At 39.0% G+C, this 18,774-nt stretch overlaps 2 protein-coding genes and 1 pseudogene across 2 annotated transcripts; 1 reads left to right on the top strand and 2 right to left on the bottom strand.

The window, feature by feature from the left end:
• Nucleotides 1-1,537: 1,537 nt before the first annotated feature.
• On the top strand, nucleotides 1,538-2,479 carry LOC140844143 (olfactory receptor 9G4-like; annotated as a pseudogene).
• A 1,456-nt stretch (nucleotides 2,480-3,935) lies between these two features.
• Nucleotides 3,936-4,871, bottom strand: LOC108393357 (olfactory receptor 9G19-like). Its single transcript, XM_036996824.2, has one exon. It carries the CDS (start codon nucleotides 4,869-4,871, stop codon nucleotides 3,936-3,938), a length of 936 nt encoding a protein of 311 aa, XP_036852719.2.
• Nucleotides 4,872-15,981: 11,110 nt separating this feature from the next.
• LOC118968094 (olfactory receptor 9G1-like) lies at nucleotides 15,982-16,899 on the bottom strand. Its single transcript, XM_036996827.1, has one exon. The coding sequence runs from the start codon at nucleotides 16,897-16,899 to the stop codon at nucleotides 15,982-15,984; it is 918 nt and encodes a 305-aa protein (XP_036852722.1).
• Nucleotides 16,900-18,774: the final 1,875 nt, after the last annotated feature.

The raw sequence follows: 18,774 nt of genomic DNA, 5'->3' as shown, positions 1-18,774 counted from the left end.
GCAGGGTTTGACAGTTTGCGAGCCAAGTGTGGACTGGCTGGGAGGAAGGCACAGAAGGCTGCATATCACAGTTCTGGATGCTGGAAGGGTGCCTTGGAGCTGCATAGCCAGCCAGGGGGATGGAATGCCTGGAGATCACGAAAGTTCCCAACCTGTTAGGCACAGTGTACCAGGACAATTTTGTTTACCTGTGCTTTCTCCCGAGCAGTAAGCTCTGTGCAATCCTTGCCTCTTTAGAAGCCCTATCACTTTTAGGAAGTCTCTGCCCAACCAGATCAGCCAGATATGGATCTCTGTTTTCCACAAGCAACAGTAATCTCAGTCTCTCCAGGTATTCTGCCTATCTTAGCTTTCCAACCCCACTAATCACCAGAGCACCATGAAATGTAGGTTTGGCTCCCAGAGCAGACCTCCAGGGCTAGGTGTCCAGCAGTCCCAGGCTTCCACCCCCTCCCAGCTCCATTGTTCTTTCTCCTGCCCATGAGCTGGTGTGATGGAAGGGTATGGGTCCACCCACCAGATCACAGCTTTGGTACATTACCCTGTTCTGTGAGGTCTGTTTTTTCCTCCAGGTGTATGCAGTCTGGCACAGTCTACTTCCTGTTGCTCTTTCAGGATTAGTTGTATTAATTATATTTTCGTATTATACATGGTCTCTGTCTCACCTCTCATGCCACCATCTTTAATCCCTCCTCTCCTGGACTTTCATAAAAACATCAACCTGGTAAGGGAATTATCACAGACAGAATAGATTTTCCCCAGAATTGTAAAACTCAGCAGTTTCATGTTTCACATGACATTGGCTAGCTTTCACAAATTAAGGATGCATATTGGCATTGAATTGTCCTTATACAGGCATTTTGTGGTGTTCATGGAATTCGCTTCGGGAGATGCTCTGGATCATCTGCCTACAGTTCTGGATGCTGGAAGTGTATGATCAAGTTAACAACTGACACAGCCCCTGGGGTGGACTGTCTTCCTGGCTTGCAGATGGCATCTTCACACAGGCTTTTCTATCTGTGTGGCAAGCTGGCCTGGGTGTTTTTATGAATATCTCTTTTACTCAATCAGCCAAGCTGTGAGGGGCATCATTTTTCTTGACTGTTTGGTTAGACTATGAGACATGCCCTGCAGTAAACAATGACAAAGTGAAAGCCCTAATTCAAAAATCAGATTTTAACACCAATTCCTGTGGTCTTACCAAGTCACAGGCTGAACATCTATCAATTTAGAGAGTCCTTAGTCATGGGGATGAAAGCACAGCAGAGAGAATACAATAAATCTGTAACAACTGTATTCACACATAGCAACTACAATAGTTAGGGTGAGCATCTAATAATGAAGATAGCTTTGTTGTATACTTGAAACCAATATCCTATTGTATATCAACTACACTTCAGTAAAAATAAATAAAAAATTAAAAAAGCCTTTACTTAGTAATCGGTGATGTAATTGATACATTTGTTAATTTTTTACAATAGAAAAATCATGAAAATTTCTTTTTTTTTTTTGAAGTCTTTATCAGGCTCTCTCCTTTATGGATATGGAAGTGGGAAATCTCACTATCCTGACTGAATTCATCTTGGTGGGCTTCTTAGCAGATCCCTGGTGGCAGCTGATTCTATTTGGAATATTTCTGATGCTCTACCTGATAACCTTGTTGGGGTACATGACCCTGGTTCTTAATCCATATTGATTCCCGCCTGCACACACCTATGTACTTTTTCATTGGCAATCTGTCTTTCTTGGATTTTTGGTACACCTCTGTGTATACTCCCCAAATCCTGGCCATTTGTGTCTCAGAATATAAGGGCATTTCCTTGGCAGGATGTGGGGCCCAGTTTTTCTTCTCCTGTGTTGTAACCTACACTGAGTGTTACCTCCTAGCTGCCATGGCATTATGACGGCCATGTGGCAGTTTGTAACCCACTACCTTATTCAAGTGCTATGTCCAGTTCTCTCTGTACTGCACTCGTTGCTGGCTCCTACATAGGAGGGCTCTTGAATGCCATAGCCCATACTGCCAACACTTTCCGCCTGAGTTTCTGTGGTAAGAATATCATTGACCACTACTTTTGTGACATAGCACCATTGGTAAAAATGTCTTGTACTGATACCCATGTCTACGAAAAAGTCCTCCTTGGTATGGAGGGCTTCACGGTCCTCTCCAGCATTCTCGCCATCGTGATTTCCTATGTAAACATCCTCTGGCTTTCCTGTGGACCCGCTCAGCCTCAGGAAGACACAAGGCCTTCTCTACCTGTGCTTCTCACCTCATCTCTGTCATGCTCTTTTATGGGTCCTTGCTCTTCATGCACTCAAGGCCAAGTTCCACTTACTCCCTAGGAAGAGACAAATTAGCATCCCTATTCTATACTGTCGTTAACCCATTGCTCAACCCTCTCATCTATAGCCTGGAAACAAAGATGTCAAGGACACCTTATGGAAAGCAACGCAGAACATAAGGGCACGGAGATGAATGTGATCTTTCTGCAGAATGTTCTGCCTGCACTATCCAAATTATTGGCTTATACACCTATTTGTTAACGTTGCTGTATTTTAAGTAAATACAACTTAGTCTTAAAACAATGACACATTGAAGAAACCACTCTTAATTTTTTAAATCATTGTGTTGTGATTAAACTATTTTAAACACATAATAATGGGTGGATTGATAATCCATAAGATTGTATTCGGCTTCTTTGCAGAACTAGAGTTTCATACAATGTGTCCCCTAGATTGCCCCGGGGAAGCTCTGAAAAGAATAGAGGAATAGGATGGTTTTGCACACATAGTTTGACTTTGAAGTTTGGTGAGCCAATTTTATTGAGTATGTAAGAGATCTGGAATGGTTCCAGTGCTGGAAACAGAAGGCCTCAGCTGTGTGGATTACACAGACAATCCAGTATCTTTCTAAATTCTTGGAGGAAAATGTGCCTCCATAATTGGGTGTCACCCTGAAAGAGCCATCTACCCACAGAGAATGAGCACTCTGCCATTCTTTCCCTCATTTCATGCCACCACATATTCCCATAAAGGAAAATATCAGCACCAAGGTAAACAAACTGAAATGAACATACCAGCCAGCAAAACCCACGATGTTCTACAGCCAATAAAGCTACTTCTTATTTTTCGAGCAGGAGATTTGAAGGATGAAGAAACGTAAAACTCAATACTCAGCACATGACAGGTCTATTTGATATTTTTTACAAAACTGTTTACAACAGCCCTACAAATTAGAGATTATTAAGATTTTGTTACATTTTATGAAGGAGTAGCTTGTACCTCAGATGTCAATTTTGTTATTGAAGGTTATAGCTATTATAATGAGCACATTAAAAAAGTGAATTTAAATAAAACTTTTAGAACATATCATTGTAGCCACTTGGCCGTTTGTATTAACTTTGATATTCTGATCTTCCTTTCCATCTGCATTCATTAAATAACACATGATATCCTCTTTCTTTTCATCACAATATTTAATGTGCCTTATTCTTCCATTTACATAGAAGTTCTGTAAGGACTAGACAAGAAGATTTAGGCATGCAATCTACATATGTCCAGAGTCTATATTACTACATTTTCTTTATATTCCATAATGCCCATCAGGAAGAGGGGAAAAAAACTGGTTCAATCTCAGGGAAGAGATAGTAAAATAAAATTTAATGTGGTATCCAGAGGTAATATGAACTCTGTTTTCCACTAAACTGCAATACTCCTTTTTAAGAACTATATTAAAGTTATATTAAATATATCTTTTATATATAAATTATGGTTCAATCACTGTAGCAAAAGAAACTAATACAAAGAAACAAACTCTTTTTCATTAGAATTCTTTTAATTACAAGAAAAAAGGTGTTTTTCAATCCAGGTTTCCAGGGTTTTCTCGCAGTAGGCCATTTTCCCTGCTCACTGATCCAGGAATTTAGGTCAATTTAGACTTCAGATTTTGCTAACCTCAAGAGTTTTTTGAGAGCTTCTTTCACATCTTTATTCCTCAGGCTGTAGATCATGGGATTCACCATGGGGAACACCACAGTGTAAAATGTAGACACTATTTTTTCCGTGCCAAGGAAATTGCTGGAGCCGGGGTGAGAGTAGATGTAGAGAATGGAGCCATAGTACAAGGTGACAGAGACCAGGTGGGAGGAGCATGTGGAGAAGGCTTTGAGGCGGCCCTGGGTGGAGCGGATCCTCAGGATGGTGGTGATGATGAAGAGGTAGGAGGCGAGGATGAGCACACAGGGGGCAATGACATTGGAGGCCGTGAAGAAGAGGAGCACAGCCTGGTAGGTCTCTCTCACACCACATGCCAACTTTACAAGAGGTGGGACATCGCAGAAAAAGTCATCAATGACATTGTCACCACAAAAGTCCAATGTGAATGTGTTGCTGGTGAGGATTATTGAGTTAACAAAACCTCCAATAAAGGAATATATGACCAAACAGATGCACAGCCTCTTTGACATGGCCTGAGCATAAAGCAGCGGCTGAGAGATGGCCACATAGCGGTCATACGCCATGGCAGCCAGCAGGTAACACTCACTGTACCCCAGCCCAGCAGAGAAGAGGAACTGAGCCACACAGCCAGCAAAGGAGATGCTTCTGTCCTCAGAGATGCAGATCACTAGGATCTTTGGCGTGTAGACAGAGGAATACCAGAGATCCAGAAAAGACAGATTCCCAATGAAAAAGTACATGGGCGTGTGCAGCCGGGAGTCACTGCAGATCAGCACCATGAGGGTGATATTTCCTACCACGGTCACAGAGTACACGCCCAGGAATACCACAAAGAGGACGCGCTGCGTCACAGGGTCTGTGCTGAAGCCCAGCAGGATGAACTCTGTCACCGTGTGGTTGCTCCTCTCCATGGCTTATCGACAGCTCATCTACAAAAGCAAGAGTGAAGAGTTTAATTCCCTCAAACAACACCAAATGAGGGCATTCTCTGTGATTGGCCTAGGAGATGTGTTTGAGGCTATGGATATTAAAGTAAGGGAGAGCTGGGCAGAAATCTTGCATGACAGGGGCAGCTTATCAGAATTTTTTGAGCCTCAACACACTCATTTCAACAAAATGCATTTATTAATAGGAAAGCTTTAGTGTTAATGATGGGTTATTCAGATTTTAAGAAAACGATTTTCAGACTCAGTTGCTTTCTAGGTATTGGAATACAGCAGTGCAGCTGACATTCTATGGAGATTTTATTTAGAAGGGAGATAGAGATAATAAATGAGCAAATGAACACATAACTATTTTCAGTTAATGTTAGATGATGTTAAGAAAATAAAATTGTATAATTGTGTGCAACAAAATACGAGTGATACTAATTAAATTTAGACACTGAGGGGAAAACATTTCTTCCCCATTACCCAGCTACAGCGAACAAGTTGTTCAAAGCCCATGGGAAATGGGAAATTCCCTGTGGGTTAGAAACACATTCACAGTGTGTTGAAAGCTGGCAAAATATCCCACCCCAAAATATGCCTTTTTGGCTTAGGATTATTTTGAGCTTTTCCATTAAAAAAAAAAACCGAGCAGATAAAAAAGGCACACTCTGTGGTACCCTTTTCTTCCTGAAAACAGGAGACAAAACTCTCATATAAGTGCTGCCCTTCCTACGCCAGAAGAAAAGAAGCATTCTTCTTTTCAAAGACAGGAAGTTGAGACCATATTTCTCTGTACAAAAAAACCTTGCTCAAATACTCTTTTTATCCATGTTGTAGCTTACATCGTTTCTTCATTCCCTTCTATTGCCAAATAACATTCCTTCATATGGATATACCATTATTTCTTTACCCATTAATCAGTCAATGGACATTTCGTTGTTTCTATTTCTTGGCAGTTATGAACAAAGTTGCTATAAGTGTTCTTGTACAAGTTTTGGATAGACATACCTTTTAACTGATCTTGAGTAAGAATTGTTCTGTCACATGGTAGATCTATTGAGGAATTGCCAAAGTGTCTTTCAAATTAGTTGTGCCATTTTTCAGCACAACTAGCAAAGTATGGAGATCCCAATTTTTCCTTATCATCACCACAAGTTATTGTCTTTTTTACTTTAGCAATTCTAGTAGGTATGCAGTAATGTAATACTGTGGCTTTGATTTAGCTTCTAATGAGCAATGATGTTGAGCATCTTTTCAAGTGCTTATTGGTTATTTATTACCTTCTTTGAAGAAATGTTTATTCATGTCCCTGACTCATCTTTTAATTAGTTCTTTTTGTCTTTTTATTATTGAATTTTAAGAGTTCTTCTATACTCTGGACACAAGTCCCTTATCAGGTATATAAATTGCAGATATTTTCTCCTATTCTCAGGGTTATCTTTTTACTTTCTTGATGGTCTCCTTTGATATACAAAACTTTTAATTTAATAAAATCCTATTTCTGTTTTTATCTTTTCTTGCTTTCAAAGGTGTCTTATTCAAATACCACTGCCTAACCTAAGCACATAAAGATTTGCCCTGTTTTCTTCTAAGATTTCTGTAGTTTTAGTTCTTACATTTGGTCCTGTGATCCATTTTGAGTTTTTGTTCATTGTGTCAGGTGGGGGTCTGACTTCATTCATTTGCAGGTGAATGTCCAGTTATGTCAACACCATTCGTTGAAAAACTAATCTTTTGCCACTGAGTTATCTTGGCACCCTTGTCAAAAATCAGTTCACCATTCTTTTAGTTTTCTATTGCCCCAGTAACAAATTAACTCATAATCAGTGGCTTAGGACACCACAGATATATTATTTTAAATTTCTGTAGATTAGAAGTACAACATGGGTGCAGTTGTCCTGAAATAAAGATGCTGACAGGGTTCTGTTTATTTCTGGAGGTTCTAAAGAAGAATCCATTCCCTTGTCTTTCCCAGCTTCTAGAGGTTGCCCACATTCCTTGTCATGTCTTCTCCATCTTCAAAACCAGCATCATTGTATCTCTCTGACTTTTTCTCAGTCACACCTCCCTCAGAACCATGAACTCTTTGCATCTCTTTTCAAATCCCAAATTGAGAATCAGGATGAAATTTCACAGTGGAGCCTAAATAAATTATCTTGTTATGCCATGTTGAAGAATGTATGATATCATTGCATGCCTTTTGGGGTCTAAAAACCTTGGACTTAGCATTACTTTTCAGTTTTTATAAGTAGGCATGTACAATGCTTAAAATGACACTTACTCCAATTTGATAACAAATGTAAGAATAGTTCTCACATTGAAAATTTCCACTTTATACTATTATAGTCCTAACATGATATTTAAAGTTAATATAACCAACCTACAAAAGTGTGTATGTATATGTAAGCAAAAACATCCTAATTCCAGTGTAAAGGTGATACAAGAAAAAGTATTTCACAATATAATCATTACATGGTAATAGTCACAGGATTTATTTGTAAAATAATGTGAATTTCCAAATATCAATACTGGAACACTTAGTGAAATGGATACTTACCTATGTAGTATCATGACCAGTGTGTTGGTAATAAATATTGAGTGGCATTTACATTGTAAGAAGAATTTTCTGACAAGGTGAATAATTCTTGATAAAGCTCTAAACAAAACAAATGGCAATCTTTCCCCAATTTTGAATTCCTAGGCAAGCTCATGTAAAATAAAACCCTGCAATATACACTTTGTGTTTACTTGTGAAGGGGAGTAGATTTCAAGCTCACATAATTGGAAAGATGCTTTTCCAATGCACACATGTCTATCAAGACACTGGATGTAGAGGGTGGGACATTTTTCTTTCTCTGGGATTGTCCCTTGGATGCAAAACTTTTCATCACTGTCCACTACATATTAAATGGTAAATACTGTCTCTGATATTTGTGGCAGACAAAATATCCAAACAGACTATGTAAAAATGTTCCTTAAAGGATATTATCACTCTGTTAAGAAACTCTACAGCTTTGTATTTTACACTGGGATTCTGTGGATTCTTGTAGGAATTATGTGGAGGAATAGAAAATAACCGGTCAATATCCCTGAGTGATAAAACCACCTGTGGTGATAGAGCAGCCCATCCGCATGTTTGTGGGTCTACTAGGTCACTGGAATCAAGCACAGATGGGAGCTCATTAGGATGTAAACTCCATGGAGCAGGAATTTTTTGATCTCTTTCATTCATTATTATATGCCCAGTGCCAAGAATAGTACCTGGTATAGAAAAGACACACAATAAATCTTTCATGAATAAATGGATGCATTTTCTACCTGCAATGGAAGGGAAAGAAACCAGTAGAACTGATTTCCTGTGTGGCTTCTAATGATGTCAGTTTACCCTTAAGCCACCAGCAGGTTTGATATCCCACACGCATTTCCTGACACCAGCAATCGCTGAACATTTGTATTCTTTGCTGTCTAGTAATAGGAAGAAATAAAAAATCTGACTACAAAACAGCCTTACCAAATCTTTGCCCAGATGGAGGGGGTCTGTAAGAAGTTGTTTTTCACATCAGCGACACATTTTCTGCCCTTATACGTGATGATGGATAGGAAGTATGCCATTCAAATCACAGCTGACTGCTCAAACCAGACACCTAGGATGTCATAGAAAAGGCATTTGACATTCAGGTGATTAACAAGGTTTCAAGTTCTCCATCATAGTCAACATTGTAAAGCCTCATTTTCTTCATCTGTAAGACAGGAATAACTTACCTCTCCTTAGCGCTGTTGTAAGGAGATAGTTAAGTAAGGACTAAAGGCAACACCAGGCACATCATAAGCATTCAAACCTTCGTTCTCAAATTCATGCACCTTAGAATCACCCAACCGTACCCATATTCCTAATTCAGCAGGCTGTGGGTGGGGCCCAGGAAGCTGCTTGCATTAAAGCATTCTGAGTGCTTATGATGTAAGTTGTCTATAGATCACATCTGAGAAATACCATACTATGAATACATTATTAAGATGAGCTATGAACAGATCTACTTTGAATACTAACACCAACACCAAAACGAGAGGGCACACATATCCTTGGGTAGAGACTGGCCTGAAGAACTGAGTTCTGTTTTTGTTCATCGGAGCCAGAAGGCTGTGGTCACCTGGCTGTGCCTGCTAAACAGTTACCATGTTATGCTTCCTAACTAAAGTTGCATTTTTGTTTTTTTAGGTCAAAGAATTCATTTCCCATCCAAAATTAGAAAAAAATATAATGTTTTGTATTTAGAGATAAGCTTCTCTCGTCTGGAATTCTTCTCAAAAATATCATCTGCCTTTGTGTTTTCCTAAAGAATATCAAACTGTAAGAAAGTTAAACTTTTTTGGATGTCTTTTGGCCTTCAGACTAATAATCTCCGGTAATCTCTGCTACTGCTGCCCCAGTTGCTTTTTGGATATTCGTAACGCTGTTTCTTCTGTAAGTGGTTCCTGAGAGTTGCTTGTATGTTTGTGCAGTTTTTCTCCTCCTACATCCTTGTCTGAAATATTAATCGCTCTTCTTTACATCTAATTATGAGAAATGCTACTTCTTCCTGTGAACTCTCAGAAGTTTTAAAAACTGTCATAGGAAGATGGTGAAGGTATCTCAAGAGGTCTTTTCTTTAGCACTTATAATACCCTAGTGTGCTAATGACCTTTGTACTGGTTATAAGGAACAAGTGAAATTTTCACCCTACCTTGCATATATGAATTAGGTATCTTACCTAAAATTCTCAGCAACACGTCAACAGAATTCAAATCTACCTTTACCAGGATCTTTTGTATCTGCTTCTGGATGCCCAGGGTTTGTAGATTCTTGAAATCTCACAGGATTTCATAGGCTAGGGAAATAACTAACAAGACAATTAAACAAAACTGAATGTTGACAAAGTTGGGTAGTAATTCATAATGGAGAAAAAAAGATTTTTAACTACAATTCTCTGGTGAAAATGTAATCATTCACAATTTGCATTCATATTCTCTTTTGAATTGTATAGAACATTTGTGCACATACATTATGTATATTATATATACACATTCATATATATATCTGCATAGTAAAGCAAACAATACTGTGTTATTGTTATTAAATAACAGTACTAATATACCACCCTGGACCTAGACCTTAGCTCCTGCCAAGTGACCCACTTCAAAGCTCTCTCTCCATTGCTCATAACCTCTTTCACTTCTAGCATCTTCAGGAATAGAGGAGTTAATAACTCTCAGAAGTTATTAGTTCTAGAGTTATTACACTATTTCTTGGGAGTTGCCTATACCAGCACATTCCTTCATAATACTATCTTTATTAGACCCTCCCCAAATTACCTTGTTTAAGTGGTCATCTGCTATCTGCCAGGTTCATAACTGATACTGGTTCTAGAAGTAGTCCAAAGAAATACTATTTAAGTGGGACTGGATGGTTTACATATTTTAAGATTGAACACATAAACCCACTGTACTGGGAAATGGGACACTGGTATTTCATGACATCCAGCAGCGTAAAACTTACCTAAGTGATCAACAGTGACATTATGGAATGAAGGACCAGTGGAGGAGATGGCATTGAGCGATCAATTTTCTGTGGCACAGAGGCATGCAAATAATATATTAAATATTATGCGGTGAGTTGGCTTCTACTGAAACTTAAACCAGGACAACCCTACTGAAAGAGAGCCAGAAAGACAGATGGCAGTGTCTAGTTATCAGAGAGAGCGTGGAAGTAATTACCCAAAATACCACACACTATAGATATTACCAGGTATTTTGTTGTCCAGACATTTGTGGCAATGTCTCATTCATTAGCTGGTTCTTACGAATGAAGTAGTTGGGAAACCAACTAAGGTAACACCTTTCTTAGACATGAAGTAGCTAAAGATGTTGTGAATTCAACTTCTTACATAATTTTCTGACCTAAGTTAGTTCATAGCCATTGAGACTATAGACTGATGGTGAAGCAAAGTCTCTCTTTGGGGAAGAATCCTGAAAGATAGACAAGGGGGACACTGAAGGTACATCAGCCTTCAATTCTTCTTGTGGTTGGCTTGCAAATATTTGTGAGGTTAAACTACACTGGGAAAAGGGAAATACCGAGATATTTTGTGAATTCTTGGATACTGGCTCTGAGCCAATATTAAACTGCAGAGATAGAAAACAGCAGAGGTACATATTTTCCAGTGAGGCTAATGGAAATGATGTGAAAGATATTTTTGGCCAGGGTGGGTTCAATAGGACTGGCTTTGTAGCCGCTCATTATTTACCCAGACAGAAATCACATGGGTTACGAAATACAGAATATTGATTTTAATTTTCCATTCCTGACCCTTGGAAGGAAGATTATTATTGTTAGAAGGTCAAGTAGAACCTAAACTGCTACCCCTAAACCTAACTGAGATAGTAAAGAAAATGCAATATCACAGCACTGGGGAGATATGCAGAGATTGGTGTTTTCTTAAACGACTTGAAAGATGCAAGGGTGGGGACCCCAATTCCTCAGCTTGCCTTCATTCCTTTGTCTGAGGGGAAAGGAATTGAGGGTCTTCAAGAGAGAGGTCAGGAGTGAACAAGTATTACAGGTAAGCAACTTGGAGAAAGCATACAGGAATAGTAACTTTCATGTTGGGAAATGAAGTAGAGAGAATCAGATTTGAGCCAAAACAAATTTATACTCTCAAGAACGGTATAATTGAGCAGGATCACAATGAATGAAGACATTGTGGCCATTGAGGGATAGACAATCCACTCTGAAGTCACTGGCTGTGTGGACGAGGCTGAAAGGTTTACATTTTATTCAGTCTTTAAAATCTGAGACTTTGTTTAGAATATGTCTAACCTCCTTATGTGCACACATATACACACAATTGTGTCCACACATACATATATGAAGAGGCTCTCACTAACTAGGTGGTTGAAGTGACATACTCTAAATATTAGTCAGGCTCTTTCCCTACAAACCCAGCTCATATTCAATGGGCCTTTCTACAAAAACGAAAGCAGGTGGAATGGGCTCTGCAACATGGTTTTCTTCTCACCAAGACTAAGTCGGCTACTTCTACTGTTAGTTTGCCAAATGTCAATAGCGGAGGCTGCCACTATGCCTCTGATAACCCATAACTTTCTGGGATTACTATGAACAAGAGAGTTATATAGTGATGAAATTAGAGTACTTCTATTTAATCCAAAATAGCAGACGTACTGACTTTCCTCTCAGCAATAATCACGTTTTGTGGGATTTATTTTGTTTACATTGCATTTTCACAGCAACTTAGTTCTGCTAGTGTCTGTGGATGTAGATTTACATAATACCTTTTTCATGAACACGGTATCCCCAAAAACATTACCTCTGTGAAGAAATACATTAGATGGCAAAGGGATCATAACAGTCTCCTCCAATCTACATAAATGATTGCTTCTGTTATTTGCCTCATCATTCACAAGTTAATTATCCTAATAAAATCAAGGAATATATGAATGCTCAACCATGATTGCTCAAGTTTCCACTAAGTATATTGCATGGTTTAAAATAGCAGCCAATATGGCTCCATCTTCCTGCTATCAAGAAGCTATGTCTCTGTGAACCAAGGGGATGATGTGGCCTTGGGCCCTGTGGCAGCCAGCTAAATGAGCCTTTCAATGTTTTAAATACAGAGAATGTATTTGTGCAAAGCACTTACGTGCTGATATCTGAAACACATTTCCCCATTCCCAACTAATGAGTGATTCCACCAAGAACGTCAAGGCAGGACCATTTCTGTTAGACACTAGGCTCCCCCGATGGCTAATGCTGGCTCCAGCACCTCCCACTAGTGGCCTTGTTGAAGTAATCAAGACTGAACGATGGTCTAGTATGCTTTTGCCGTCCTTCCTTCTCTCTACTGTTCACTGTGGTCATTCTTGTGTCATGATTTGGTGGCTCTGCTACTTATTCTGGCTCCCTTTCTATTTTCTCTTGCTCCAGCACAGCTGTTTCCCACAACAAAACCCTTGCAGACTTTGTTTCACCTTGGTGTCTGTTTCTTGGACAAGTCTGACAGCCTCTCATTATTACATGAAATAGTCCACTAAAAACTGATCCACCTAACCATAAGCTTGTGTACCCATGAAATCTTATTTGGAAGTCTATGTGCACAAGAGTGAAATGCTTCCCCAAGGGAGCACCCCGAATGCTCTGGTCATTTGGAATCTGGATATACTCTGGACATTTGGGGCTCCTCATGCTGGTGATTAATCCCAATCACCAGACAGATATTAGTCAGTGATACAAAATGAGATAAAAATTATGTTTGGAACCCAGAGGATTGAGTAGTATAACTTTTAAAATTCCCTTAGCATTCTCTTTCAAAGAAAAATTACTGCAACCACATAAACACAAGATGATCAGAGACTCCAATCTAACAATAAGAAAATGTACAGCCTACCAGGTAACTTATTCAAATGTGGTGCTAAGAAAGAATGAATGGACCACAGTCTTTTAAGGAAGTGGGTAGAGAGTTGTTTGTGATTATCCAATGGGAAGTTATAGTAGTAATTTTGTAAATTTCACTATATAGATCCTTATTCCTCCCCCCACCCCTTTTTTTTTACTAGACACAAAGCCGAACATACATATAAACTTCCTAATAGTATTATCTGGGCCATATCACAAGCCCTGCTAACCCAGCAATGCCCACTACACATCATCTCTGCTGTGTAATACCACAAGGAGTTCATTTTGTTTAATTAAACAGGTAAGTCCAAGAGATTTGTTGCATGAATGAGAACACTCAAGAACACATGTATTTTTTTAAAATGTTTTATTAGAATGCATTTGTCTAAAAAGCACCTGAGAAATCCTTTCTTCTAAGACTTTAAATTTCAATTATGATATGAGTAACAAAATTCCCTCAGGACTTTAAAGTGTAATTTCAAATTAATATGGTAGATTCTTTTGAATCCCTCCCAACCATAAACTGCAGGTGAAATATTTCCAACGGTGAGTAAAACTTACTGTCAAGCTTACATTTCAACATTGTAAAGCCTTTTCTAAAATATGTTTAGTTATACTTTATTATGTTCTTATTGATTGTTCTGTCTTACTGAAATTATTATTATCTATACTTTATCTTCTTACTAGACTAGACTTGATTCTGGAGTTGAGATAGCTTTTCCATACAGAAAATAATAGGACTCTACACTTAAGCCAATGAAAGTTACAGTATCTGGTATATGCTGATAATTATTTGGTGAATGAGATTTGGCTGATTCTCTAAAAAGGATCAAATCAGGAGTTCTTGACCAATAGGCTGATCATCTCCTTGGTAGTTCTGTATTAGGATTTATGGTAGTAAGATGTTTTAAGATAGGTTCATTATATCAAATTTACTTTTAGTAACAGATGTTTCCCTCTGAAATAATGTATTTTCTAGTCTTTCTTAACTGACATTAAATAACTGATTTTCTGCCACTAAGGTACACCAATTAGATCTCTTAAGATTTCTTAAAAAATAAATTTTAAAGGAATAATATTATTATGGGAAATACAGAAATTTCATTCAGGAAATGAGAGTGCGCTGGCATAAATGGCTTTCTATTCTACAACATTGTCTCCATCTAGCATATAGGAATTAAACAGTTGTGCCTGTGTCAGTAGTGATCTATGTCACCCCTAGGCTGAGTGTACACCTGGGATTTACTTTTGAGGTTCATGTGAACCCCTGCTGGTGCTGGTCAGGCTTCCTGCTCGGCCTGGAGGGCCTACATTCTTTAGGACAATGTCCTTGCATTTTATTTTCTTTCATATTTTGTAATTACTGCTTTTACCAGCAGAAATATGGACATACTCATGTTTTACCAACATAAATTATATTATCATTGCCTTACTTTTAAAGATCAAAATTAATGCATCTCACTCATTTTTTTTATCACTACCTGTATATATTTACTATATGGACTTTTCTCTTTTAAGTAATGTGAAATCGTAGACTTTAATTTCTTAAATTGCTTCATCTCACTGTAGGTATTACTTTATATCACATAATGTTGTTTGGATGCTCAGAATCTCACAGCTCGGCTGTTGAAATCCTCTTAGGTTCACCCCTATGAAAGAAAATAGGAACCTGGGAGTTAAACAGTGATTCACAAAAGCATATCTGTAAGAACTTTTCTGATTTTCCTTAATTGAGAACCTGTGTAAGAGATAGAAATTGGACAGATCATGCTCACTAAGTCTAATTGCACTGAGTTATTTTCAGATGCTTCTGGGTCTTTGTGCATATGCTTCTGGGTAAAAAAAAAAAAACGCAAAAAAATTCTTAAGAGATTCTGTTAGGGGGATGGGCAGTGATGTTTTCAATTAGTAGTTATAGGAAAATATTAAAAGTTACTTCAGAATATTTGGTCCTATTGCTAGGAAATAACTATATAAGTACTATTCTTACATATATCTGACAAATACATTCTTATGATAAAAGAGTGGTTCTGTCAGTTTATGAAAAAGGGGCAAGTTTTGTGTGGCTAAAATTGCAATATTTCCAGAATCTCTTCCCTGGCCTTATTGCACCTCCATATCAAAAGGTGTGTCCAAGGGGTGAAGAGAAGGAGTGCATCTCCATATAAATAGGGGATCTTAAGGGGGTGAGAGGTGAGTGTATGCAGGGACCACAGAGGTTTTTGGGTGGCCTCCACAGCTGGGTCTGGAGAGGCACAGGTGAACAGGAGTAGACGACGTCTTGTAGGTAATAAACGGATCTCTCCCACTTTTCCCTTTGACTGATTTTGGCTTAAAGGTTTATTTGCCTTGGGATGGGAACACATTTTCTCCCAGAGTTACAATTTGCGTTTTAAAGTTTGTTTGTAATGTAGAGTAACATGCAGTTCAGTAGAATCTTTAGTTTTTATGCTTAAATTTCTCATCTCTGAATTGTCCTCATATTGTCATTTTAGATCTTTTGGATTGTATTGTCTCAAAATTTGCAAATTCTTTAACTGGCGTCGTAAGAATTCTTGATTATGATGGAAAACAAAGGAAGCTCTTCTTGAGTTGTAAACCAGACCAAACTGTCTTTCCATGTCCTCAAAAGGAGAGAATCTTGATTCATTTGAAGAGTTTCGTCAGAGCATCCTTCACATCCTTATTCCTCAGGCTGTAGATCATGGGATTCAGCATGGGGAACACCACAGTGTAAAATGTGGAAGCTATTTTGTCCCAGTCAAAAGAATAGGTAGATCGGGGACGACCGTAAATGTAGAGAATGGAGCCGTAGTACAAGGTGACAGAGACCAGGTGGGAGGAGCATGTGGAGAAGGCTTTGAGGCGGCCCTGGGTGGAGCGGATCCTCAGGATGGTGGTGATGATGAAGAGGTAGGAGGCAAGGATGAGCACAGAAGGGGTAATGACATTGGAGGCCAGGAGGAAGTACAGCACAGTCTGGTAGCCATCTTTCCTGCCACAAGCCAACTTGAGTAATGGAAACGAATCACAGAAAAAGTCATCAATGACATTGTCACTGCAGAAGTTCAAGTCAAAAGTTCTTTTAGTGATGATGCAACTGTTGATAAAACCGCCAAGGTATGAGGCTGCTACCAAAAATGCACACAGCTTTATGGGCATAGCCTGTGAATAAAGCAGTGGCTTAGAGATGGCCATATAGCGGTCATACGCCATGGCAGCCAGCAGGTAACACTCACTGTATGTCAGCCCAGCAGAGAAGAAGAACTGAGCTACACAGCCAGCAAAGGAGATGCTTTTGTCCTCAGAGATGCATGTCACTATAATCTTAGGAGTGTAGACAGAGGAATACCAGAGATCCAGAAAAGACAGATTCCCAATGAAAAAATACATGGGTGTGTGCAGCCGGGAGTCACTGCAGATCAGCACCATGAGGGTGATATTTCCTACCACGGTCACAGAGTACACGCCCAGGAATACCACAGAGAGGACGCGCTGCGTCACGGGGTCTGTGCTGAAGCCCAGCAGGATGAACTCTGTCACCGTGTGGTTGCTCCTCTCCATGGCTCTAAGGAATGTCACCTGGGACGGGAGAAAAGGAGAGTCCAGCTTGGATTACTATTCTGAAGAAATGGAATTTTGCTCAATAAATAACATTGTACCACTAGTAAATCTAAAAGTCCAGGATTCAGCAATATAATTGCTTGTTTTAGAAACAAATTGTATCTGGAATATTGAAATTTATGTATTTTAATATACTTTTTTAGAGATCAAATGTTTTACTTATTTTTCCATATATTGAGATACCCTACAGCCATTGTAAATTCATATTTCATGAAAATATCAACCCACATAAAAAATACTTAGCAGATTCAAGAAAAAAACTTGATACAGACAAGTTTTAGGAAAAAAAAATACCAAAGAATGGAATACAATAATGGGAATACAAAATTCACAAAATTACTGTTGAGAAAAGAAACAACAATCCTAAAATGATGCATTGTACACCTTCCCCCCACAACAAAAGTACAGACACTGAATTACAGTTTCAACCTATCCCAGGAATGAGACCTGTTGGTAGTTCATTTGGAAATTCCCTGATAGGCACAGGTGAGGTAATCAGCATGATAAATCTGTCTGCTGTTCCCTCCCCACTAAAGGAAGATGTCCTGGCTTGCAATAATTCTTTCTTTTCTTTTATTCTTAACTTACATGTCCAACTCTCTTGTCTACAAACACATCCCAATCTGCACAGCATCTTCGGGTATGCCTACTGCTCATTAGATACTCTCCATTCATGAAAAGCCTAACAAAGCCCAGTAGAACTCAGCTGTACTGGTTGAATTTTGTTTTTTATCACTATGCTCTTTCCCATGTGCTTTTGCTGAAAAACGTTGATCAGTTCAATGTTTATCTCATCTTAGTGTGTTGGTTATTATGGGATACTGTGGGCTGTTTATTTTCAGTGAATCACTTCACACTGTCAGGGCCAAGAACAGGCTGTGCCAGTATGTGGTGTTGTAATGTGCAGATTTTGGTGGTGAAAACCATCAAGGGCCAGGAGACCCAGAAAGATGCTCGGACCTCCCTTGACCACAATGTATGAAAAGAATTCAGATGGAGGAACTGTTCTGGCAGGACAGCGATCAGCATAGATGGCTGCATCATAATGTACCCCGGGGGCGATTGACAGGCAGGGACACCACAAAGCCTGTTTGTTAAAATTTCTCCCTGGGCCCCCTTGTTTTCTGTGGCCTATCAAGTATTTTCTTTATTAAACATTTTTTTTTCTTTTCATACTCCAGAGACTCACATCCATTTTCCTGTGAACCTCAGGTCCCTCCCCCTTCTCCTTAGTTTAAGATGATGTATTTATCTCCTTCTTCCTGTCTTTGGAATCTGTCTGTGGATTCCCCATATGTACGTAACAAGCTTTGATTTTTTTTCTCCTGTAATCAGTCTCATGTCCATTTGATTCTTAACCCGGCAGAGGAATACTCAGGGGCACTGGAAGTTGCTTCCTCCACGGCAACACAAACTGAGGACGATTTTGCGCTGGGCAAAACTGGTGACAACAGATTCATGAGACAACTGAGATAGACAGGCACATGGGGCAAGGGGCAAGCCATTTTGAAATCTACTCACCCTGTGAGAAAAAGCTCAGCTTATTCTTTAACTTAGTGTGTATGTCCTTCTTTTACCCCTTAATCAACTAAGTAAATTGCTACACAGAACAAGACACAGACCTGCACAGTGTAAATCAATGTACATGGGTAAAGAATGCTGATACCTGTATAAATAGTCACCTAAATAACCCAATTCTTTGGACAAATCTTCAAAGGAATTGTTAATCGTCTGTATTCCTCATGCCTCATGTGAACTCCTACCCCAAAGACCCTATAAAACCCCAAACCTAAATTATGTGTCTCTGAGCTCTTT

The sequence above is a fragment of the Manis javanica genome, chromosome 11 (genome assembly GCF_040802235.1).
Source record: "Manis javanica isolate MJ-LG chromosome 11, MJ_LKY, whole genome shotgun sequence".
Taxonomy (NCBI): Eukaryota; Metazoa; Chordata; class Mammalia; order Pholidota; family Manidae; genus Manis; species Manis javanica.
The sequence above is the reverse complement of the archived record's forward strand: the minus strand, read 5'-3'. Positions and strand labels throughout refer to the sequence as shown.